We start from the raw sequence: 20,535 nt of genomic DNA, 5'->3' as shown, positions 1-20,535 counted from the left end.
AAGGTTTGTTGGCCGTAGAGTGAGTTGAGTCTCAGGGCTTGCAGCCACTGTGAGATATAAATGCTTCCAGGATCCCCTAAAAGGGGATAGGTACATTTCTAGGAGTATATAGTGTCAGCTACAGAAGCTGACCTTTAGGGATAGGCAATAGTGAAAGTTAGGCAATAGTGGAAGTTACACTTAAGTATACAGTGCTCTGTAATATTGGATATTACGGTAGTCTTCCTCACTATGTTTGCTGCTTTAATTCATTTCTTGAGCATGCTTAGACCATCTCTTTCTTTTTTATCTTGTTATTCCAATTTAACCATGCATACTAAACTAAGTAATTTACACATCCAAAGACGCGTGCATGCCATGAGTTCCTCACCTATTTTTTACAGCACATCCTCCAGGCCTACATTTTCTTGCCCCTCTCCCCCAGCCTGGGATAGAATTCTGGATGGTCTTACAGATAAGGCTGACTAATTAGTGAGTAATATAGCATCAGACATATAAAGTTTCTAGTCTTCATTCTATCTAACTAAGCACAGTAAAATATTGCAAATTTGGTTCTATTATCCTATCAAGGAGAGAACTTCTGACTTGGTATCACCAGCACATCAGCTGTAGTTTGCCCTGCCTGTTAGACTTCTGTGGTTCTTGTGTCGCACCAGAGGCAATGGCATTTGTGCAAAATTTGATGTACATAACAGAAAATACAGAAATTTGTTAGTCTCTTGACTGAAAGAATTTGGTCAGCCTTCTTAAGGCAATTTAGGTTCACTGATTAGTCCTGGATTCTTTCAGGCAGATTGAGGTCTAAAATGCTATTTTATTCTCTTTTGCTGACAGTTTCTCTCAGACTTCTACTTCTCTTGTGTGCTGCTGGGTTGTAATAACACGTTCATAGCTCCATTTAAACCACTTAGAATCTTGTATTGAATTTTTACTTGCTATTGTCAGTCTATTGCAGTTGTGCATGATTTTCGAATCTTCTTCTAGGTGCACTCAGATCATTAATCAAGGTCTTTCAAATTTTGGTTTAAAGTTTGGGTCTTGGCATTGCAAAACTTGTAACCAAGCAAAATGTTTCTACCAAGAGTTGGAAATTTTCAGGTCTAGCGTTATAGTTTCCCAATAGAGGTCTACCACTGACTTAGACTTGATTTATTGATCTTTCAGTGAAATTTTAAATAAAGCTTTATGCTTGTTTAGTTAGTAACAAAGTCTGTGTTAAATGTGTTCATGTCTTCACTGTTTGCAGTTTAAGTTGAATATCATAGGTTATTTAGAATTTGTTAATTCTTTTTAGTATATGTTGTTTACAAGCATAATAGAATGTCTGAAGAACTGTGTTGTTTTTTCTCCCCCAGGTGTGAGGCAGCTAGCCCCCATATTCATCCTGTTGGATGGTGTAAAGAGCATAAAAGAACTCTCATCACCCCACCAGGTCTGTATCATACTACACATCTGAAGGATTTAAGGTAGTTACAGCCACCTAGCAGAATTATGTCTTCCAATAAGCTTATTGCTACCTCTCCTGAATTTTTCTTTCTGTAATTAAGAATTGGTATTGCTAGTTCAGTTTTTACAGGACATAATTTACTCAGAACAGAGGTACAATAGACTTTTGTTATTAAGTATGCACATGTATGTTGCTTTAATAGATAAATCTATCCAGAAAAAGATACTCATTGAAATCTGAACAGGTTTGTATTAGTGGCTGAATGTATTCACTTATTGTAAGGCTTACATTGTGAGAATTCTAGGTGTGTGAGATTGTTTTGTATGAAAAACAATGTGAACTAAATATGTATGATAATGCATGGATGAGAAGATTGCCTTGTCTGATCAAGGAGTCAAACTTTGAAGGACTCTTTGGAAGAGAGGAAAACAGTGAGAAAGTTCTGAGGAATGAAAGTATACTAATTACTCCTAAATACAAGAAATCCCCTGTTTTTCAGGGCTGTTGCATGTAGCTGATTTAACTAAATGCTCTCCCTGCCATGGGAAAATGAAGATGGGTATGTGGGTAGTAGTACAGACCGCAGAATTATAAAAATATCTGCTATCCAATTTATATCTCTTTAGCCTTTGGTGCCTGTACAGCTTTCAGACATAAAGGATTTTAAAAAGCAATATAACCAGCTGACAGCCTAGTACCTGGAACCTGGGAAAGTGATACAGCACCCGTCCCACCTGACAGTGGTTAGGCTAGCTGTCATAGCACTGCTGTAGCAATTGTATGCCTGTCAAATCAGAACATTTGTATGCTGAAGTTTACACCATTTTGTCCCCAGACAGCTTGATAAGATTTAATTCAGGTTTAAGAAGATGTAGGCCAACACTCATACCAAAAATTTTGTACGCTTTGTGTTTTTTTTTCTAGATTAATTTTGAGCTAGATCTGTTCCCGACTGAATCACTCTATGATCACTCAAATAAAACTTCTATCACAGTGAGCTGGAAGGATTAGTTGGGAAATAGAACCATTTCTCTTAGAAATGGTGACTTATACTGGCTTGGATACTTATGAAATTATAAATAGCTGTTTTATTTATTCTCTTGTTATTTTTCTTATCTAATTGGAGTAGGTTAGTTAGAAAAAAATAGTGTTTTGTTGAAATTAAAAAAAAAAAAAGCATTAACTTGATGATTAACTTGATGGGCAAGCTGAAGATCATATTCAAAGTCTTCAGAATTTTCATGCTGCTGATATCAACAAAGAATTTCAGAGAACAATCCACAATCCATCTTTGAACTCTGTAAGAAGCCTTTTTAGTCCGCAAAATGGAACTTGGTCAACTGTAGAGTTGGACCAAGTAGTTCAATAGCTTGCTGATGAAGTTGAAGACTTAGGGGAAGAAAGCTGAACATTCTGGATCTATAGCAGAAACTGCCATCCATGGTCTGACATGGAAAATTTTAATTGGTTAAAATAAGCTTAGAGAGAAATTCTAATGCCCAGCAATCTTAAAAAGTCATAAGCAGTCTGTCTGTCAGAAGGTTAATTACAGCCTATTACTCAGCGAAATCCCTTTTAAAACAAATGAGAATTGGTTTTGTTCTGTTCCAGATGATAAATCTGAATGTTAAAACTTCACATTAAACTTCTAGTGAAGGACAGGCACTGCCTGTTCTGTGAAAGGAAAGCTCTCTGTGTTTTACTTGCATAAAGTGTTTGTAAACATGACATTTTCTGAGAAGGGCAACATTTTCTTTGATGCCTATAAATTGTTAGTATAGTAAATGTCCCAGCTATTTTTTAGAAATTTTGTTAAAACAAAATTGCTAAAAGCATAGCAAGTAGTCAGATGTGCTCTAATGTGTGTACAAAGCCATCACTGACTAGATTGTGTTTGCCAGTAAACTATTATTTGTAAAATACAGGATTAGGGTTATAATACTTGAATAAATTTCTTGAATAAGGTGGCCAGATTTTATCAGTTCACGTTACTTATATTCTCAAATCCAAAGCAATTGTGATTGTTCTTTCTGCTAGCCACTCAGTATTGTGTAGGAGAAGATGGTGTGTTTTTTTTTAATGTACATGGTGTATGCATCAGAGACGGTTTAGAATAGCCTTTCTTATAATTATTTTATGAATCTGAAGCATAAGTCAAAACAGTATTTTAAAGGTAAGTGCTAGGCATTCTGTACATTATGCATTATTTTTTATAAGGCAATGTTTTATTTTGCTAATATTTCTTTTGTGCCAGACTATCCACATGCAAAGCATTTTTCTTGGGAGAAGTATTTGGAGGAAACCAGTTCATTACCTGCACCTGCAAGGGCTTTTAAAGTGGTGAGAAAATACTTAATTTTTTCTCATGCTTTTAAGTGCATATGGTTAATTAAAGAAGAGAATACATATATGATGTTTTTATGTTAATTAGTTGCATTATAGGAGGTTTATTTCTATGCAAGCTTGCTGAAATCAGGTAATTATTATTAATAATTACTATTAGTTTATTATTTTAATTGTTATAAATGGAATTACATGCTACAAAATACTACTAATTCAACTGTAATTTGCAATGGGAAATTACTGTCTAGCTATTAGAAATAATGAGTTAGCTACTGAGTCATCATATTGTATCTTGAACATACATATTTCTATCCCTACATTTTAAGTGGTGTAATACAATGAGAACATAAAAATGACTGTAGGAGGTCAGGCTGGTTGGCCATCTAGTCCATTCTCTGCCACAGTAGCCATGGGGCAGTTTATTATGTTTATTAGATTTCTTCTGTGAGCTTCTGTGAGCTTGTGAACGGGGCATGTGGTCAGCATCCAGATACAGCTCCCAAGCTTAACTATGTTTTTTGTGAAGTCTGTTCATTTATTTTAGGCTAGGATTTGCTATTTTCTTTCAGTGACACCTATCTTCCCTGTCAGTAGTGAGCTCTTAGGATTTTCAGTGAGGATGCGGAAGGCATCACTGATAGGAGCCAGCATCAGGTAGTTGGTAGCCCCGAGCCCCTTGCTTCAGAGCACTCTGAAGTTGGTTTCCCTGAGCTTTTTTTTTCAGATTAAACACAAATTCTGAATAACACTTTGCTAAGGACTGAAGTAGCAACAGCAGGAAAAGTGATGCTTATAGCAGTTCCAGGGGTCAGTAGCTCACAAAAACTTATTTTTTTTTTTGTGCAGTTTGTCCCTGCACATCCTTTCTTCTTATTAACATGTTTCAATACTACATTCTCAGCAAGAATTAAGGAGGTATTTGATTATATCTGAGAGGAATAGTCCTTGGCAAAACAATGGAGGGCTGTGACCTTGAGTACGTCATGCCAAAAGCAAATCTGTTAATTTTCTCTCCAAACACCCATATTTTAACTTCCCCCTTTTCCAATCAGGGAATTTTCACCCCACAGGGCTCAGGGATGGGAATGCCTCACTAGCTGGCCCAAAGATTCCTCCATGCAGTAGGATCCAGCTGGCTGTGTCTGCACTGGGAAACTAAGCAGGGACATGACACAGGTGTGCAGGGATTGGTAGCATTTAACTGGGAGAGTGCTAGCTGGTATGGCTCAAAACTGATCCAGAAACTGTACTAACAGACAGTGACTGGGTATTGTTTAGAGGATTAGCATGGTTCCAGGACCAGCTGCAGAAAATAGTTCAGATGAGGCTATCCATCTGACTTTGAGGATGGAGAGGAAGGAGATCTTGACTGTATGGGAATCAGCTATACTCTGCCTTTTGGTTTCAGAGCCAGAGGAAATCCCTTCTCTGCTTCCTGTACTAATATAAATGCAAATTATGATAAAAGTAAGAAAGCAGATTTAATGGGAATAGAATGGTAATTGGCTTGGAATTTGGGTGAAGTCTTTCTGAGACAGTCACCATATTTTGTACTGTATTATAGGAGAAAACAGTTTCTGTCCTTCAGCTGTGAAAAAAGCATTGATGTTCTGGAATGTCATGATAGAAAGTCTTAGAGGGACAGAGATGTTATTTTCCTGGGAATCTAAAATAAAAACCTTGACATGTCTTGTGCATATGTTCCTTTAAAACAGAAATAAATTTTGCTTTAGATTTCATAGCTGTATATAAGAAAGATAAAATGTGATACTCCTAGCATAGCCAGCTATTTTGCCAAAATAGTATTATGAAATGGGTATTGGTCCTGTTTGTTCTGAGTAAAATGTTTACTGTCATACTATGGGTTACTTTTGTTTTCACTAGGAGACTGAAAAAGGGCATGTGATCCATGACAAGAAAACACACACTAAAAAGACAAATATGTTTCCTGTAGACAATTACACAGAAGTTTCGGTCTGCTGTTATGTAATGTTTCATGCAATACTGCACTGAGACTGATGGCAAAAGACCAAAATCTCTGGAATAATTTTTCTGGAGGGTTTAAGGAAAACAAACAAACTGGTTTAAAATAAAATTGGAAGGTTTGAATGAAGAGTCTGCTATCCTGAAGTAGTCATTGTTTTTCTAGTTTAATAAAATTGGTTTGAATTATCATTTTATATTTGGATTTGTTGGAGAAGGGCAGATTTGAGAAAGTGAATGCAGGAAGTTTTCTATGGATTTTGCATACTGTACAATTGTATCAGGGTGTTGAGTTTTTTCTTCTGTTTCACATCATTCTTTTTTTTTTTTTTTCTAGAAACCTTCTCATGGCTTTCAGAAAAATATGAAACTTGAAGTGGTTGACAAGAGAAATCCAGTATTTATCAGAGTAGCAACTATTGTAGATACTGATGACTATAGAATAAAAGTAAGTTTCTCTGTCTTACTATACCATCCTGCTTGAGTTTCTGATGAGTACTTAGAAAAAAAAAAATCCTATAGTTGTAAAATTAAGCAAAAGAGTGGTTTAGCTGTGTCCTTCTAAGCTTTTGTTCATTGTTTTCACTTATTAATATGCACATAACTCCTTTGGAAGAGATTGTTTTGTTATCCTCTAAGTTACATTTGCTGACATAGGTAATAATAGAGAGGAAATGAATATGTTGGGAAATTGTTTAGGGAACAGTTAATATAAAATAGTTATCTATTTTATTGAGAGAAATTATGATTTAATAAACAAATGTTGAAGGGCTGCTATGATATTTGTATTAGGACTGGTAAAATATTTGGCCTGGTTTAACTGAACCTGTCTCTGTAAAATTCCAGAGAGAGGAGAGAGATAATACAAGGGAGATATAAAAAATGAACCCTGATCTCTTGTGCCTTGTCTGTAACTTCTGAAATTCTGAAGTTTATAGTAATTATGGACTTTAGACTGGATTCATTTCAGATAATGTATTTTTAAGAAACTACAATTTTCCAGAAGTTATATGCTTGAATTATTTTTTGTTTTATTGTATAAAAGCAGTTTACTCAGTGAAGCCCTTGTCTGTTAGGACTGGCATACGCCAGATACCCAATTAGATGGAGATGAAGGATATTTGTGTTTGCAGTTGCTAGAGGTTTATTAGGCATATCTGTATTTCAAGCGGGAAATGCAGCTGACATTCCATTTTGAACATAAATTAGTCAGTGGTAGGGAGTCATCAGAAGTCACTTTCTATCTAAGCATTAAGTTGGCCATTAAAAAAAATGGGGGGGAACTCTCTCAAGTCTAGCTTATTCATATGATAGGATTTGTAGCATCTTGAGTGTTGTTTTTTTTTTTTTAATTGTCTCTAGAGCATACGTTGAAAGACTTCTGTTAGAGAATGAGTGTGTGTACATGTATATGCACATGCGTGACAGATTTTTTTAGGAGTACAGAGGTTAAGAGCTGAATACATTTAGCTTTAATCTGAAAAAGATATATACCACGTACTGGTGATTTTCTGTGATGTCACACACTTTGTTTTCTCTTCAGCTTCAACTCCTTGTCTTGTATGGTCTGATTTTAATAAGATTGTTACTTGTGTGCTGTTCATTTATTTATTTATTTTTAAAATGGATAAATGCCATTGAGAGAAAAAAGGCAGAATTTCATGTTTAATTTAAGTATTGATGTGAGAACTAAACTTGTCTTGCTTTACTCTAAGGATTTGAGCCTGATGATGTAAGACATGGTAAATAACCAAATGACACCTTTCTCTTTACTTCACTGAAAGTGTATCTGAGTCTAGAATGTAATATCTATGTATCTTCTCTGTAACACCCATAATTTTCTTAAATTAACTTGTCTAACAGAGTTAGCATTTCTAGAGATTACTCAGAGAAACTGATTGTACAGCTTTCTCATCTAAAATGCATTGTTCTCTTTTTTAATTTTAGGTCCATTTTGATGGCTGGGATAATATTTATGATTATTGGACTGATGTAGATAGCCCTGATATCCATCCTGCAGGCTGGTGTACAAAAACGGGACACCCTCTTCAGCCCCCACTTAGTAAGAGAAATCATATTATAATGTAGAGATGTTAAAAGGCCTGTGTACCATGCTAATGTTTTCTCTGCCAGTGTTGTCCAAGGAAGAGTAACAACTAGCATATGCAAAGTAATGTAAATGTGACATTTAGTGCAAAACCAACATAATTTGAAATGTCACTAATTAATCACTGTTTCATAGATATTTTACTGGCCCTTACTATAATCGAAATACAGTGTTTGTCTGCGTGTATAAGAACTAGAGTCAAAACCTGAAGCATTAATAAAGATCTGTTGTGTGAAATCCAGACCCTCTTGAATCCAGTGATGAGAATGTTGTGGCACTTCAGTAGGGCCAGGGGATTATTCTTAAAATCTTCTGTCTGTGTCCTCTTGAAACTTAGTGTGCTTTTTAGCACAGATGAGTCCAGACTGCACTTTTTAGCAGTCTGGATTTTAGCACAGATGAGTCCAGAGGGTGCTCTTTTCAAGTGCTGTGTTAAATTCTCAAAAATAGCTACCTTCCTTTTCGTCTTCAGCAGAGCAAAGAGACAAAATGCTGCCCATGTAGAAGATGAATCAAACAGAAGCATAGTACCAATAATAATACTGTCTTATCAGCTTGCCCTCTCTGTGGATTTTGTTTTGCTTGTTGAAGAAGTGGGCGGTCTGTAGTAAATGAGACTGGAGGTTACAGGGAGAAGACACTTTGGTGGTAAAGATAATCCAGCCTGTGCCACTGTGTTTCTAGATAGAGTTAGTGAAAACACTTTAGACAAACTTTTGAACAGATGATTTTAAACCAAGTTCTCTTTTCTGGACTTACATTATAGGTACTTGACTTGTGACTCTGAGGTATGGCTTGCATAAGTGCTGAGTGTTCACAGCTGTAACTGAGATTGGAAAGAGCTGTGCTTGGAAAATAAGAAATGCTGAACGGCGCTAAGTACTTTGAAAAGTTGAATGCAAAATAACAGGGATAAGGCACACACAAAAAGTGTGAATGTATTACCTGAAAATCTCTGTACCTCAGTTCAGCATTTCTAAAACGTCAAGAAGAAATGTTTCCTATCAAGAGTGCGATCAGAGTATATTCATTAGTTTTCTGAGCACTCCAGTGGTGCAGTGATGACTGCCTGTTAGGAAGTTAATCATTCTGCCTTCAAAGCAGAGTCTGAATAGAGCGCTGTAAGTGCCAAAACACAAAGTGAATAATGAGGGGAAAATAGGATGCTGCATCTCTGCTTCTTAGATTGGGATGTGCATCCTGTATACTCAATGAAGGAAGAGTCCAGAGGGAAAACGTAGTATGTGGCCACATAAATAAAAGTTCTATCATACAACAAAAAAAAATGAATAAGGTTGTGACATTTCAATTACCTGTGATTGAAGAAAAATTGTTTTAACCTAGGTGAGAGTGTAAAACACATAACTTCATTTTGTTGGAGGTTTTAAAAGAAACAAAACTGCAAATGTCCTTCACATAAAGTATGTCGTTTCCTCTGGGTGGTCAAATAGAGGCCACTGTTCATCTCTTCTAGTATGCAATTGTAGGAAGTGGTATTTTGATATTAGGTTAGTAAGAGAAAGGAAGATGGGCAATATGACAGAAAGGGAAGTAACCATTCTTTAAACAGAAAAAGAGTAGTTCACTGCAGAAATACTATTAAAATTGAGTGATTACTGAATAATACATTCTTCCAAAGTAGACTTGGATGATTACTGAATACTATATTCTTTCAACAGTATGACTTTGTGTTACTACTGTACGATATAGTATAGAATGTAGAATAACATAAGAATATTAATATTGTTTCCAAGGAAATTTTGTTTCTAGCACATGCCTTCTAATTACATTATTCTTATGCTTCAATGACTCTTTACCAAAAAAATCAGCTTTAAGTGCAGTTATTGAACAGAACAGAGGAATGTACTTTATATTCAGAAGTTTTGATTTTGTTCCAGTAAGCTTTTCTGTATTTTGGGACATGTTTTTTCTATGTTGTGCATAGAATGAGTGCATAACATTATCATTGGTTACAAGCAAATGGAAAATTAATATAATACTGATTTCTTAAGAAAAAGAAAAGAAAAAAAAAAAAAAAAAGCTTTTTTCCTGCTTTCACCTAAATTTTATCTTGCCTGATTTTGAGTACTTCTGAATTATATGAAGAACTATTTTGTCTTGCTATGAAAATTGTATGAGGGAGTACTGGACTGTGTGAAGGAATATTTTGGTGGTTTGGATCAGTTTTCTTGAAGATCTGGAGACAGTATGGCTTGACAAGCCAGGTCCTAAAGAAGTTCCTTGTAGAAGCTCAGATTCTTTGTATTTGGATGTGCAAATAGGAATGGAGAAGTTACTGTAATATTTTTTGAACACTCAGCAGATGCATTTTCCAATTCTGCAGTAAGTGATAAGATGAATTTTCAAATAAGGATACTGCTTTTTTCTTTCTTTCTTTCTTTCTTTTTTGTCCAATTTCACTTATTTCTACAGGATCCCAACTGATCTAATTGTCAGTCTGTCTGCCAGTAAACAAGCAACACATAAATGTGATACCACATTATGTCTCATTATTGACAAGACTGCATATCTTCAAGCTACATGTGGTAGCTTGGTTGTCTGAACCTACCCATTCTTCCAGAATTTTCCTGTTTATCTACTTTGTTTCTGGTTGGAAGTGTTTTACCTTACTTAGTCATTCGTTGTAAGGAGGTTACTTCATATCTGGGCTGAGAGAAGGTCAACATGGACAAAAAGATTGGCAGTTCTGCTTAACAAACTGTTTTTGATAATTTGCCAGCAGTTCTGGCTACCTGGAGGTTCCAGTTGTCTGGAGGTTAGTGAATATACAGTATACAAGAAGGACAGGAAGGAGGATCCAGGCAATTACAGGCCTGTCAGTTTGACCTTGGACACAAGGAAAGTTATGAAGCAGATCATCCTGAGTGCCATCACATGGCACACATGGGACAATCAAGCGATCAGAAGCAGCCAGCATGGGTTTATGAAGGGCAGGTCCTGCCTTACTAACCTGGTCTGCTATGACAAGATGACCTGCTTAGTAGATGAGGGAAGGATTCAGTAGATGCTGTTTACCTGTGCTTTAGTAAACCGTTTGACACCATCTCTCACAGTATTCTGCAGAAACTGGCTGCTGCTCAAGGTTTGGACAAGTGTACAGGTCACTGGGTGAAGAACTGGCAGAATAGCCAAGCTCAAAGAGTCATAGTGAATGGAATTCAAGCCACTTGGAGACTGGACACCAGTGTTGTTCCCCAGGGCTCAGTACTGGGGCCAGTTTTATTTAACATTTTTATTGGTGACCTGGATGAGGGGATTGAGTCCACCCTCAGTAAGTTTGTAGACAACATCAAGTTAGGTGGGATTGTGGATCTGCTTGACTGTAGGTGCTCTGCAGAGGGGTCTAGATAGGCTGGATCAATGGGCCGAATCCAGTTATGTGACATTCAACAAGCCTAAGTGCCGGATCATAACCGTGGGTCATAACAGCTCTATGCAGTGGTATAGGCCTGGGGAAGAGTAGCTAGAAAGTTGCCCAGAAGAAAATGACCTGGAGTTGCTGATCGACAGACAGCTGAACATGAGCCAACAGTGTGCCTGGATGGCTGAGAAGGCCAGTCCCATCCTGGCCTGTATCAGAAATAGTATGGCCCTCAGGACTAGGGAAGTGATGGTCCCCCTGTACTCAGCAGTGGTGAGAACACATCCCAACCTGATCTAGAAGGAGGTGTCCCTGCCCATGGCAGGGGGATTGGAATTAGATGGTCTTTAAGGTCCCTTCCAGCTCAGACTATTCTATGATTCCATGAATATTGTGTTCAGTTTTGGGCCCCTCACTCCAAGAAAGATGTTGAGTTGCTCAGTGTGTGCAGAGACTAATGAAGCTGGTGAAGGGACTTGAAAACAAGACTTAAGAGGAATGGCTGAGGAAATTGGGGTTGTTTGGCATGGAGGAGCCTGAGGGAAGACCTCATTGCTTTCTATAACTACCTGAAAGAAGTTTACAGTGAGGAGGGTGTTGGTCTCTTTTCTCAAGTGACAAGTGATGGTATTTTTAGTATTATTTTCAGCCTTTGTTTTCACCTCTTGCTTACTGGAAAAATCGAGCTAAAAATGGAGGTCGGTACTCATTATGAACAGTTCAAAAACAGTCTTCAAGAACAATGGAGTGTCTGTGCTCTTGCAAAACAACCTGGTTCCAGCTCCAGGTAGTTAATAGAAGATAAATTTGAAGTCTTACAGTTCCTTTAATAACTACATTCTTTATACAGATACAGCTCTCCTGTAGAAACTTATTTGGAGTAATTTTGTTTCTCCAGTGGAATAGATTGTTTGAATCTCCATCATGCTTTTGCAAAATGCATTTTTAGTTACTTTCAGTTTTGTTTACTTACTTCTTCTTCATGTTTAATATGATACTCTAATATCCCTGCATATTTAATATAACTTCTAAAAACTAGATAACTTCTGTAATTTCATATGTAATTTCCCCTGACATACAGGTCCCTTGGAGTTAGTGGAAGCTTTAGAGCATGGAGGGTGTCCCACAGCAGGATGTAAAGGAGTTGGGCACATTAAAAGAGCAAGACATATCGGCCATCATAGGTATGTGCTGTGAAACTGATTTTATTCGATTTAGTAATGTGTGCACACATTTTTTTCTAATTGCTGATCACAAGAAAACAGATTCAAGCTGGAAAAAAGTACTAAATTTTGTAAACCTAAATATGCAATGATTTCAGTTGCCATGGTGAGCCTGCTGAAATAAACATTAGCAATCTGTAACTTCATTTCACCAGGGTGTGCCAAGATAAGATTTGTCAAACATTGGTTTTGTCACAATTGATAGATTCAGCTTTTTTTTTTTTTTTTTTTTTTTTTTATGGCTCGGATGTTTTTGTTCTCTTCGGTTGGTAGGGGTGAGGATTTGCTTGTTGGGTTGGAAAAATGCTGAAAATAAAAATTCCAACTAATGTTCCCAAATTACAGCCTGAACAACTTGCTTTTTATACCTACTTTTTTTTAAGATCCTTTTGTTGAGCACCTTCTGAAATATAATATAGAAACGTGAACATCCCAGGCTCTCCTGGAGGAGAGTTGACACAAAGTGCACAGTTGCATGGGAGAATAGATTGGGACATAGACAGAGAGGGACAGAATAAATGGGAATATTTACAAAGTCCAAATGCTACTATTTTTTAAATATTTACAATATGAGATGAATACGGAATATTTCTGTACATGAAATACAATTAGTACAACATGTTGGAAATTAAATATCATAAATAGCATCCTAGAACCTTTTAGCAAATCAGTTTCCAAACATTTTCTTGGATTTTTTTTTTTTCCATTAAATGGTCATAGGAGCCTCTAATGTCATGCCATTTTGTGCTTTCTGCTGTCATATGGCTAGAGGATTGTTCTTTGCTAATGTATCTGTTTATGATTTTCAATAATATTATCAAATTACCATGATTCAGGAGAGAGCGCTGCAATCTTTTTTGCATTTTTGGTGGCAGAATTATGTCCTGCTGGCCAGAATTAGGTTACAAGGTTTTGATAGCATATCACCACTGGTTCAAGTCATTACTCATCCCTAACTAAGATAACTGACAGAAAAATCCCCTGCATGTATGCAAGTTTAATTTGCAAAGGGCATCTTGTCTTGTAAGAAGCTCTTTCCTATGTACAGCAGAGGCATTGTGCTTGTGTATTAAGAGGCAGAACAGCCTTTATCTACAAGAAGGGATGTGGCTAGGATAGCTCTGGTAAAAAAACTGGCTGCAGTATGAACTGTGTTGTTGATCTTTCAATCATGATACAGACCATATCTGCCTTGAAGATTATTCTCACCTTTTTGCTTCTGTCTTTTTCTGTCCGTGTTCTTTTATTATTATTATTATTTCATTTTTTCTGCCTTCCCTTTTGAGAAGCTTTGTTGATCTTAATCAGTAGACTTAAATAATCTAGTCGGTGCTTAAGAGGTACTTGTTCTTTTTTTAGAGTTGCTGAAAAAGGTTCCTGGTTGCTTAACTGAAACTTGTTTTATTTCATATTCCAGTAGACTGAGTCTTGTATGATTTATTAATACATCTGATATGTAAAGCAATAACTTCAAATTCAGGGTATTATCTTCCTTAACATGTGCTATCTCAATTACTTAAAATCATGTGAACATAACCAGTCAGCCCAAGGCTGAAACTTAAAAGAAAAAGAAAAGAAACTGTATGTGAATGTGTCAGAAAAGTTTTTCATTTGTGAGATTCCCTCTAAATAAACTTTGGCATTAAAACTTCTAATGTTTCACAGGGAAAGGATGAGTAAGAGGTATATCTAGTTAGTTCATGTATTCTTTGCTTTTATAACTAGATCTTTCTGTGCTATTTAAAGTTATTATACTTACTCATACTGAATACTGAGAAAAGTAATAAACTCATGGCAATGTATTGTGCTTTATTTTTACTATAGTCTTAGCAATCCTGTTATTTACATCTTAACTGGTAGTTCTAAGGGATAAAAATATAATCTAAGGTATTTTTTTGATCATAAGACAGAGAAATTTGCTGTTAAATAGAAAATAAATTAGCACTATAAATATCTTTTTCTGTAACTTTATTAGTGGTGGTGTTTTGTTTTTTTTTTTTCCTTGAACATTTCTGAGGAAAAACATTAATTTGTTGTTTATCTGGAGTCTAGATTTGAGGGTCCAGGTCACCCCCCAAAATCTACAATGGTACCATTACTTTTTTCCTGAATTAACAAAGACATTTTGAAATTGGTATAATTATCCACATCAGGTTGCAGTCCCTTGGCTCTTTTATCTTGGCAGCCTTGAAATGTATTTAACCATGCTTATCTCTTTTTTTTCGTTATGAGGTGCAACATCTATCTACAGCATAAATGCCTGTGTGCAGAAAAGATGATAATTTAAAATGCTAAATAGTTCTGAAAGCATTTTGAGAGCTTGTTTCTTAGGAACCAGATGAAAGGCTTGGTAATTAATTATGTGGTGGGGCTAAAGCATTTACTTTTTGGAAAAGTCGATGATAAGGACTTGCTATCTATCACCATTTGATCTAGAATTTTGTGCTGGGCCCTTGATACTGAGACTGATGTGTAAGTTGGTAGCATCATGCAGATTACCTGCATATTTATGATAGATTGTGAATTGTATGCTTTCTAATGTTTAATGCATGCAATAATTTTCAAGTCCAAACTGCAATGAAGAACACTCAGTTGTAAACAGGTCATTAGTGTTTTGGGTCAACTCTCCATGACTAAAGATCAAATCTTCTTTAGCCAGCAGTTCTTAATTGTCATGGTTTCCAAGAGTTAGAATGGGGAAAAATATAGATTTGTAATTCATAACTAATGGCATAAACATTGTTAAAGAACACAAGTGAAAATTTGCATGGTACCACTTTCATACTAGTGACTCTACTTCTTGTATTAACTAGAAGCCTGCTCCAACCATCAAATAAACATGGCAAGAAATAAACAATATTTTGAAATGTTTAGGGACCAAAATGTAATCTTGGAGAGCATTTTATCAGAAACTTCACATCCATTATGTGGATGTGAACTGAATGTGCTGTGATAGAGGCTATGTTCTCAGAGAACTGTGGTGCAGAAGCACTGGAAGCCTCAGCTCAGCAGGATGTTCTATCTATCTGTTTAGCACCTGCTGAAATAAATCGCATCTGATACTGATGCCAGTCTCCAGTTTCATTTTCTTTTATGTTAAGGTTATTATCCCAAGCGAAATAGATTATAAGCTATTGTTGACTCAGATTTATACTGCTGAAGGAACTTTTTCTAAAAAAGAATGCATCAATGACAAACATACGTTGTAAATTGTGATAGAGAACACTTGTATCATTTTCTGCAGAATAGTTAACAATATTTTCATGAAGTCAACTGAAGTAAAGACAATATTCAGGGATAATTTTACAGCTATTTCATAAAAATGTTAGCAATACTTAGAAGTTCTACAGGTGAAATGTAAGAACACAGTTTTGCTCTGCTGCTTTCTGTGCTTTTTGGGCAGTCAACAGGTCAAACAGTACATGATACTTCTCAGGATTATTCTGCTTTGCAAAGCATACATTGTACAAATCTGTCCTGGAGTACCAAGTGGAGTACTGAGTTTGCACTGAGGCTACAGAATACATCCCCCAGGAATTTGTCATCACATTATTACTGAAGATGTCTTACTGCTCGCATATCGCTACCAGCAGATGCAGTCATTTGAGTGTAGCCTGATCTGCTCTAGAAAAAGTCTAACCTGTCAGTTAGTCCAATCTACTTGTTTGACCCATCAAGGAAGATAGTTCAGTCAAATCTGTGTGAATTTTCCTGGAGCTGCCATACAACCTCATCTCTTGACAGTGCTTGGCAATAACCTGCACCTGGAAGTTGCATCATGGACTGCAATTGGCGACATTTGCAACCAGTACAGATAAACCAGGACAGCTGTCTCTGGCTTCACCTAGCTTTGCCAAATCTTCCAAGCAATCATAAAGGCTAAGAATACATGTAATTAAAAAATAATTCAGTATTAACTTTCCTTTGTCAGAGTAACACTTTACTCTTCTTCTTTAGGATAAGGGAGAATGATGGCCTAAGTTCCCTTGCAATATTATACGTAGCTGAGACTGTGTTCTGTGTTTCAGAAACTTTGCATACTGCTGTCTTGAAGACTGGAGCATCTCCAGATACCTGGAGAAAATTACGTTTCAAGCACCCCATTGGTGGCCCAGTTTTATCCTACTACCCTTGAACTTTTGAAAAGCAAGATATGTGTTAAGCTATACATAGAGATATATCCTGCGAGTGATTGAAGAGCAGTTGCAGAATAACCACAAATGGGATATGCTACCTCTACACATTTGTTCCATTGGACAGTTCTGGAAAGGGATAAGTAGTGTGTTAGGGCAAAGCAAAAGCTGGAGCAGAAATTCATGTTTAAGTTGAGAGAAGAGTTAAAAATCCTAATTTATTTATTTTTTTAATAACCTAATGATCAAGACTTTTGAGCTCTTAAGATGAGTTGTCTCTAAAACTTAGTCATACATAAATCAAATACTTCTTTTATGCATGAGTAACAAGATTAGTTTTTTAGTCTTTATAGCGTGCTAGTTATGTTGAACTGAAAGCTGGAGGCATTGAGATTCAGGAGGATGTACTGATTGATCTAAAGCCACCTAATTCATTACACAGGTTCATTCATGCTGTGTTTTGTTGAAACAAAACTGACAGTGGAAATCATGAGGGTTCTTTTTGTTGCCTCAAGTAACAGAAACATCAAAGGAATGTCATGGAGTTTTTTTTTAACATGTTACAGCAACTGCAAGGATTAATTACAAAGAAAAACTCATCTAAATTTAGTGCTCTAAAACTTCATTAATATTATAAATTCTGTTGACTGAAATTGTCATTCAGCACCTGCTTTTCTGGAAACTACTAAAGGGAAAAGCACAACAAAACATGCAAATTCCAATGGAGAACTAAATTTTGAGGCTTCTGCTTACTTTTTATTTTAAAACATATTAATGATGTTGGCAAACAGAAGATCTGCTGGAGATGAAGTTGCAGTGTCAGATTTCATTGTGATGTAAGGCTTGTTTAACGATACATACCTGAAGTTAAATACCAATTTGTTTGTGTTTAGTGTTTCCTTGGAACACCCTCCAACTGCTTGAAAATGCTAAGCCTTAAAACATCCCTGTGAGCACAGTGAGTCAAAGGAAGATGCTTTACCTTGCTGCAGTAGCAGAACTGAGATGGACCATTATATTGCTCAGTTTTGCATAACTATATTTTATCACAGTGGCATGAGTTTGCACAGCCAGTACTCAAATCCTGTTGGCATTGGCTCCTTAAACTGTTTTCTGAATAGGAACCTGTATATTTCAGCTTGTACTTCATTTGAAAAGGAAAAAAGATGTCATTGTGATATATGCAGCAATATAAAGGATTAAGAATATAAAACAAATTCCCCACTTCCCTAGTCTTCCTCTTTTCTTCCCCATGCTTCAGTTCCTGGCTTTTAGTTCTTTTAAGACATCTGACAGATGCTAGTCCTGAAACAGATTTTTAAAAAAAATAGAAGGTACGAAAATAAAAGTAAGTAGAAGTATATAAACAAATGTAAAGTGAAATGCTAAATTCTGTTTAAGAGAAATTAGAAATAGAATTCAAATGCTCTAAGTTAATTTTTTCTTTGTATATGCTGCTCAAAGTCTTTAAAACAAATTCATAAACAAGAATACCCTCTTTCAAGGGGAGTGCTTTAGCCACCCATTTGGCTATAGCTCATTCTGCTGTATAAACTTCTGGTGTGAAAGTTTTCATGCCAAAACACTTCAATGCCCTTATCTCAGAGGAAGTGCTGGGACTATCACCCAGTTCCTTTAAAGAAGGAACTTGGGTGCGTTTCATTATTTCACCTGGGGATGGATGGGTGTCCCTTATAAACACGGTGCAAGGTGTTGGTAGACCGCCATCTGCTTAGAATGGCATTATGTGGGGATCTTGATTAGAAAAGCAGAAATCACATTCTGCTGATGTGTTTTTCCTCCATAATTCAAGTCCAGAACAGCTATGCAAGGATTTTAAAAATGTTGATATTGTCTTGTTCAAATGAACCATCTGAAAAACAAAAATAGACTTTCTGTTTGACTCTTGTTTTGATAACCCCAGAAAAGACTGATTCACTTGGCCTGTGTAACCTTAAGAAATTTTCTCCTTTTATGCTAGTGCTGAGAGAAATGTAAATTGCCACCAACTTTTTGTTTATGTTGGTAAGACCAAAATTAGATTGCTAATATTGGACCAAGCTCATGATAAGAGTTGATTCATGCTCACTGTGAATCCAAGGCCTCATGGATAAAGGAGAAGGAGGATGTACAGCATATTCTGAATAAAAGGCCTTTTGTTTTATTCTGTCCTTTGTAGAATGAACATGATAGTTAAAGCTGTTGTTTTTCTGTTTATTTTTTGTAATTTGGAGGTGGCAAGGCATATTGCTGGCGAGGTAGACTTTTTTATATCAGTTCTGTTTGGAAATCAGTGAAACAAATAAAACATTGCAGTGATTTATGGAAAGACAGGTAGCTGTATTCTTGAAAGAAAACAAATAAAATCCTCACATTATTATTTTTTTAAAACACTTTAACATTATGGAATTCCTTGTAATAATACAGATGAGTAGGAAAGCATCATTTTAGATTATAGTTAGTGTAGTAGCTCATTAACCCCAAAGAAAGCATGTTTATCTTAAATAGAGATTTGCAAACTGAGTATTTTGTTGTTCACTGTCATGGCATATATATCTTTCAGAATTTGCTAGATTATCTTTGGAAGAACACGAGGCAATGTTCAGCTACTTAGTCAGTCAACAAGTATAATATCCCAAATACATAATATACATTTATGTATACTTCAAAGACAAGATCCGAGTGCAGTCCAGTGTGTTCTGTGTTGCTGTTGCTCCCTTTCCTACACCTTGAGCAAACAAGTGTTTTCTGATGTTGGGAGGTATGACTTTCACACTTGTTAGAGTAATATTTACAAGTCATTATCAAAGCACTGTGTCAAATTATGTCACTAACAGGAGTGCAGTGAAATGGGGAGCGCTGAATGACAAGAAGGTGTGTGAGAAGTACACTTCTAGTGGAGTAAAAGTCTCCGTTGCAAAGCTGAGGCATTTGCTGCAGTGAGGAAGTGTGCCATACCTCATACTGTGCCCTTGCGATGCAGTCTCTTTGTAGACACAGCATAATAAAAATATCTTTCTTTGCAGGAAAAATAACCATAGGAATACAATTGTGTTATTGGGAGTGAGATGGGGGTAGTCAAAGGCATCCTGTGTATTATATATAAAATACCATTAGAGGAATGCCAGAGCAGGCTAAACATTCATCAATCAGTTTGCAAGAATGTGTGGTGTAATATAAATTAATATAATCTGTGTTACATGCTGTGGAAATGAAATACGAAAAACATTCAGGTTGAAGTTTTCAGTCAGTGTATTTATTAACATTTTAAAGCCTGACTACTTGTTGCATTTTTTCTAATCTTTTCTATGCAAATTGATTCCATCTACTTCTAGAAAATTGGTCTCTGAGGTCATTTCATTTGAACTGAGTGAAGTCTGTAAAGTGACTGGAAATAAGCGGACATTTCTTCTACTTCTAGTGCAGTCAGCTGCCCTTACTCTGAGATGAACTTGAACAAAGAAAGCCTCTTACCTGATCGTCTGAGTGGGGAGATGCCTGCAGCCACTCCTGTCCCAAGAAACAGAAGAGTGGAAGCAAGGGAAAGATCCCCCTCTCCTGTAATCAAGTAATTATGATCAGAATCATGACTCTGACTAACTGCAATGCTTTATTTCAATGTTCCGTAGCATAATCTGTAGTTGTGTAATGGCTGAAAAGTTTCAGGAAGGCCTGTCTATTTTTCTGCATTTTCTTTTAAGGGGAAGGAATGGTTTCATCAATGCTTATTGAAAAGGTCACTGAACTGTCAAAGACTGATACTGATTTTACTGTGTATGATTTAACAAGAGTTCAGTTTCACGTTCAATCTAACTATGCAGGCTACTAGGTGATTAATTGGAAATAAATGTTTGCCTGTTAGTTTCACTGAAGAAAAATATTTATTTCATAGAATCATAGAACCATAATTCTATGGT

General features: G+C 36.2%; 1 protein-coding gene across 11 annotated transcripts in view; it reads left to right on the top strand.

Moving 5' to 3' along the window:
* Nucleotides 1-20,535, top strand: part of L3MBTL3 (L3MBTL histone methyl-lysine binding protein 3) — an 87,619-nt gene that overhangs the window by 49,639 nt on the left and 17,445 nt on the right. For all 11 annotated transcript variants that reach the window (XM_035322156.1, XM_035322147.1, XM_035322146.1 and 8 more), the window contains 6 exons: nucleotides 1,356-1,432; nucleotides 3,702-3,787; nucleotides 6,111-6,221; nucleotides 7,721-7,835; nucleotides 12,344-12,446; nucleotides 20,040-20,186. In XM_035322156.1, the coding sequence (XP_035178047.1) occupies nucleotides 1,356-1,432; nucleotides 3,702-3,787; nucleotides 6,111-6,221; nucleotides 7,721-7,835; nucleotides 12,344-12,446; nucleotides 20,040-20,186 (639 nt within the window). The remainder of the gene's footprint in view (nucleotides 1-1,355; nucleotides 1,433-3,701; nucleotides 3,788-6,110; nucleotides 6,222-7,720; nucleotides 7,836-12,343; nucleotides 12,447-20,039; nucleotides 20,187-20,535) is intronic.

This window comes from Oxyura jamaicensis, chromosome 3, assembly GCF_011077185.1.
Source record: "Oxyura jamaicensis isolate SHBP4307 breed ruddy duck chromosome 3, BPBGC_Ojam_1.0, whole genome shotgun sequence".
NCBI classification, from domain to species: Eukaryota; Metazoa; Chordata; class Aves; order Anseriformes; family Anatidae; genus Oxyura; species Oxyura jamaicensis.
The sequence above is the reverse complement of the archived record's forward strand: the minus strand, read 5'-3'. Positions and strand labels throughout refer to the sequence as shown.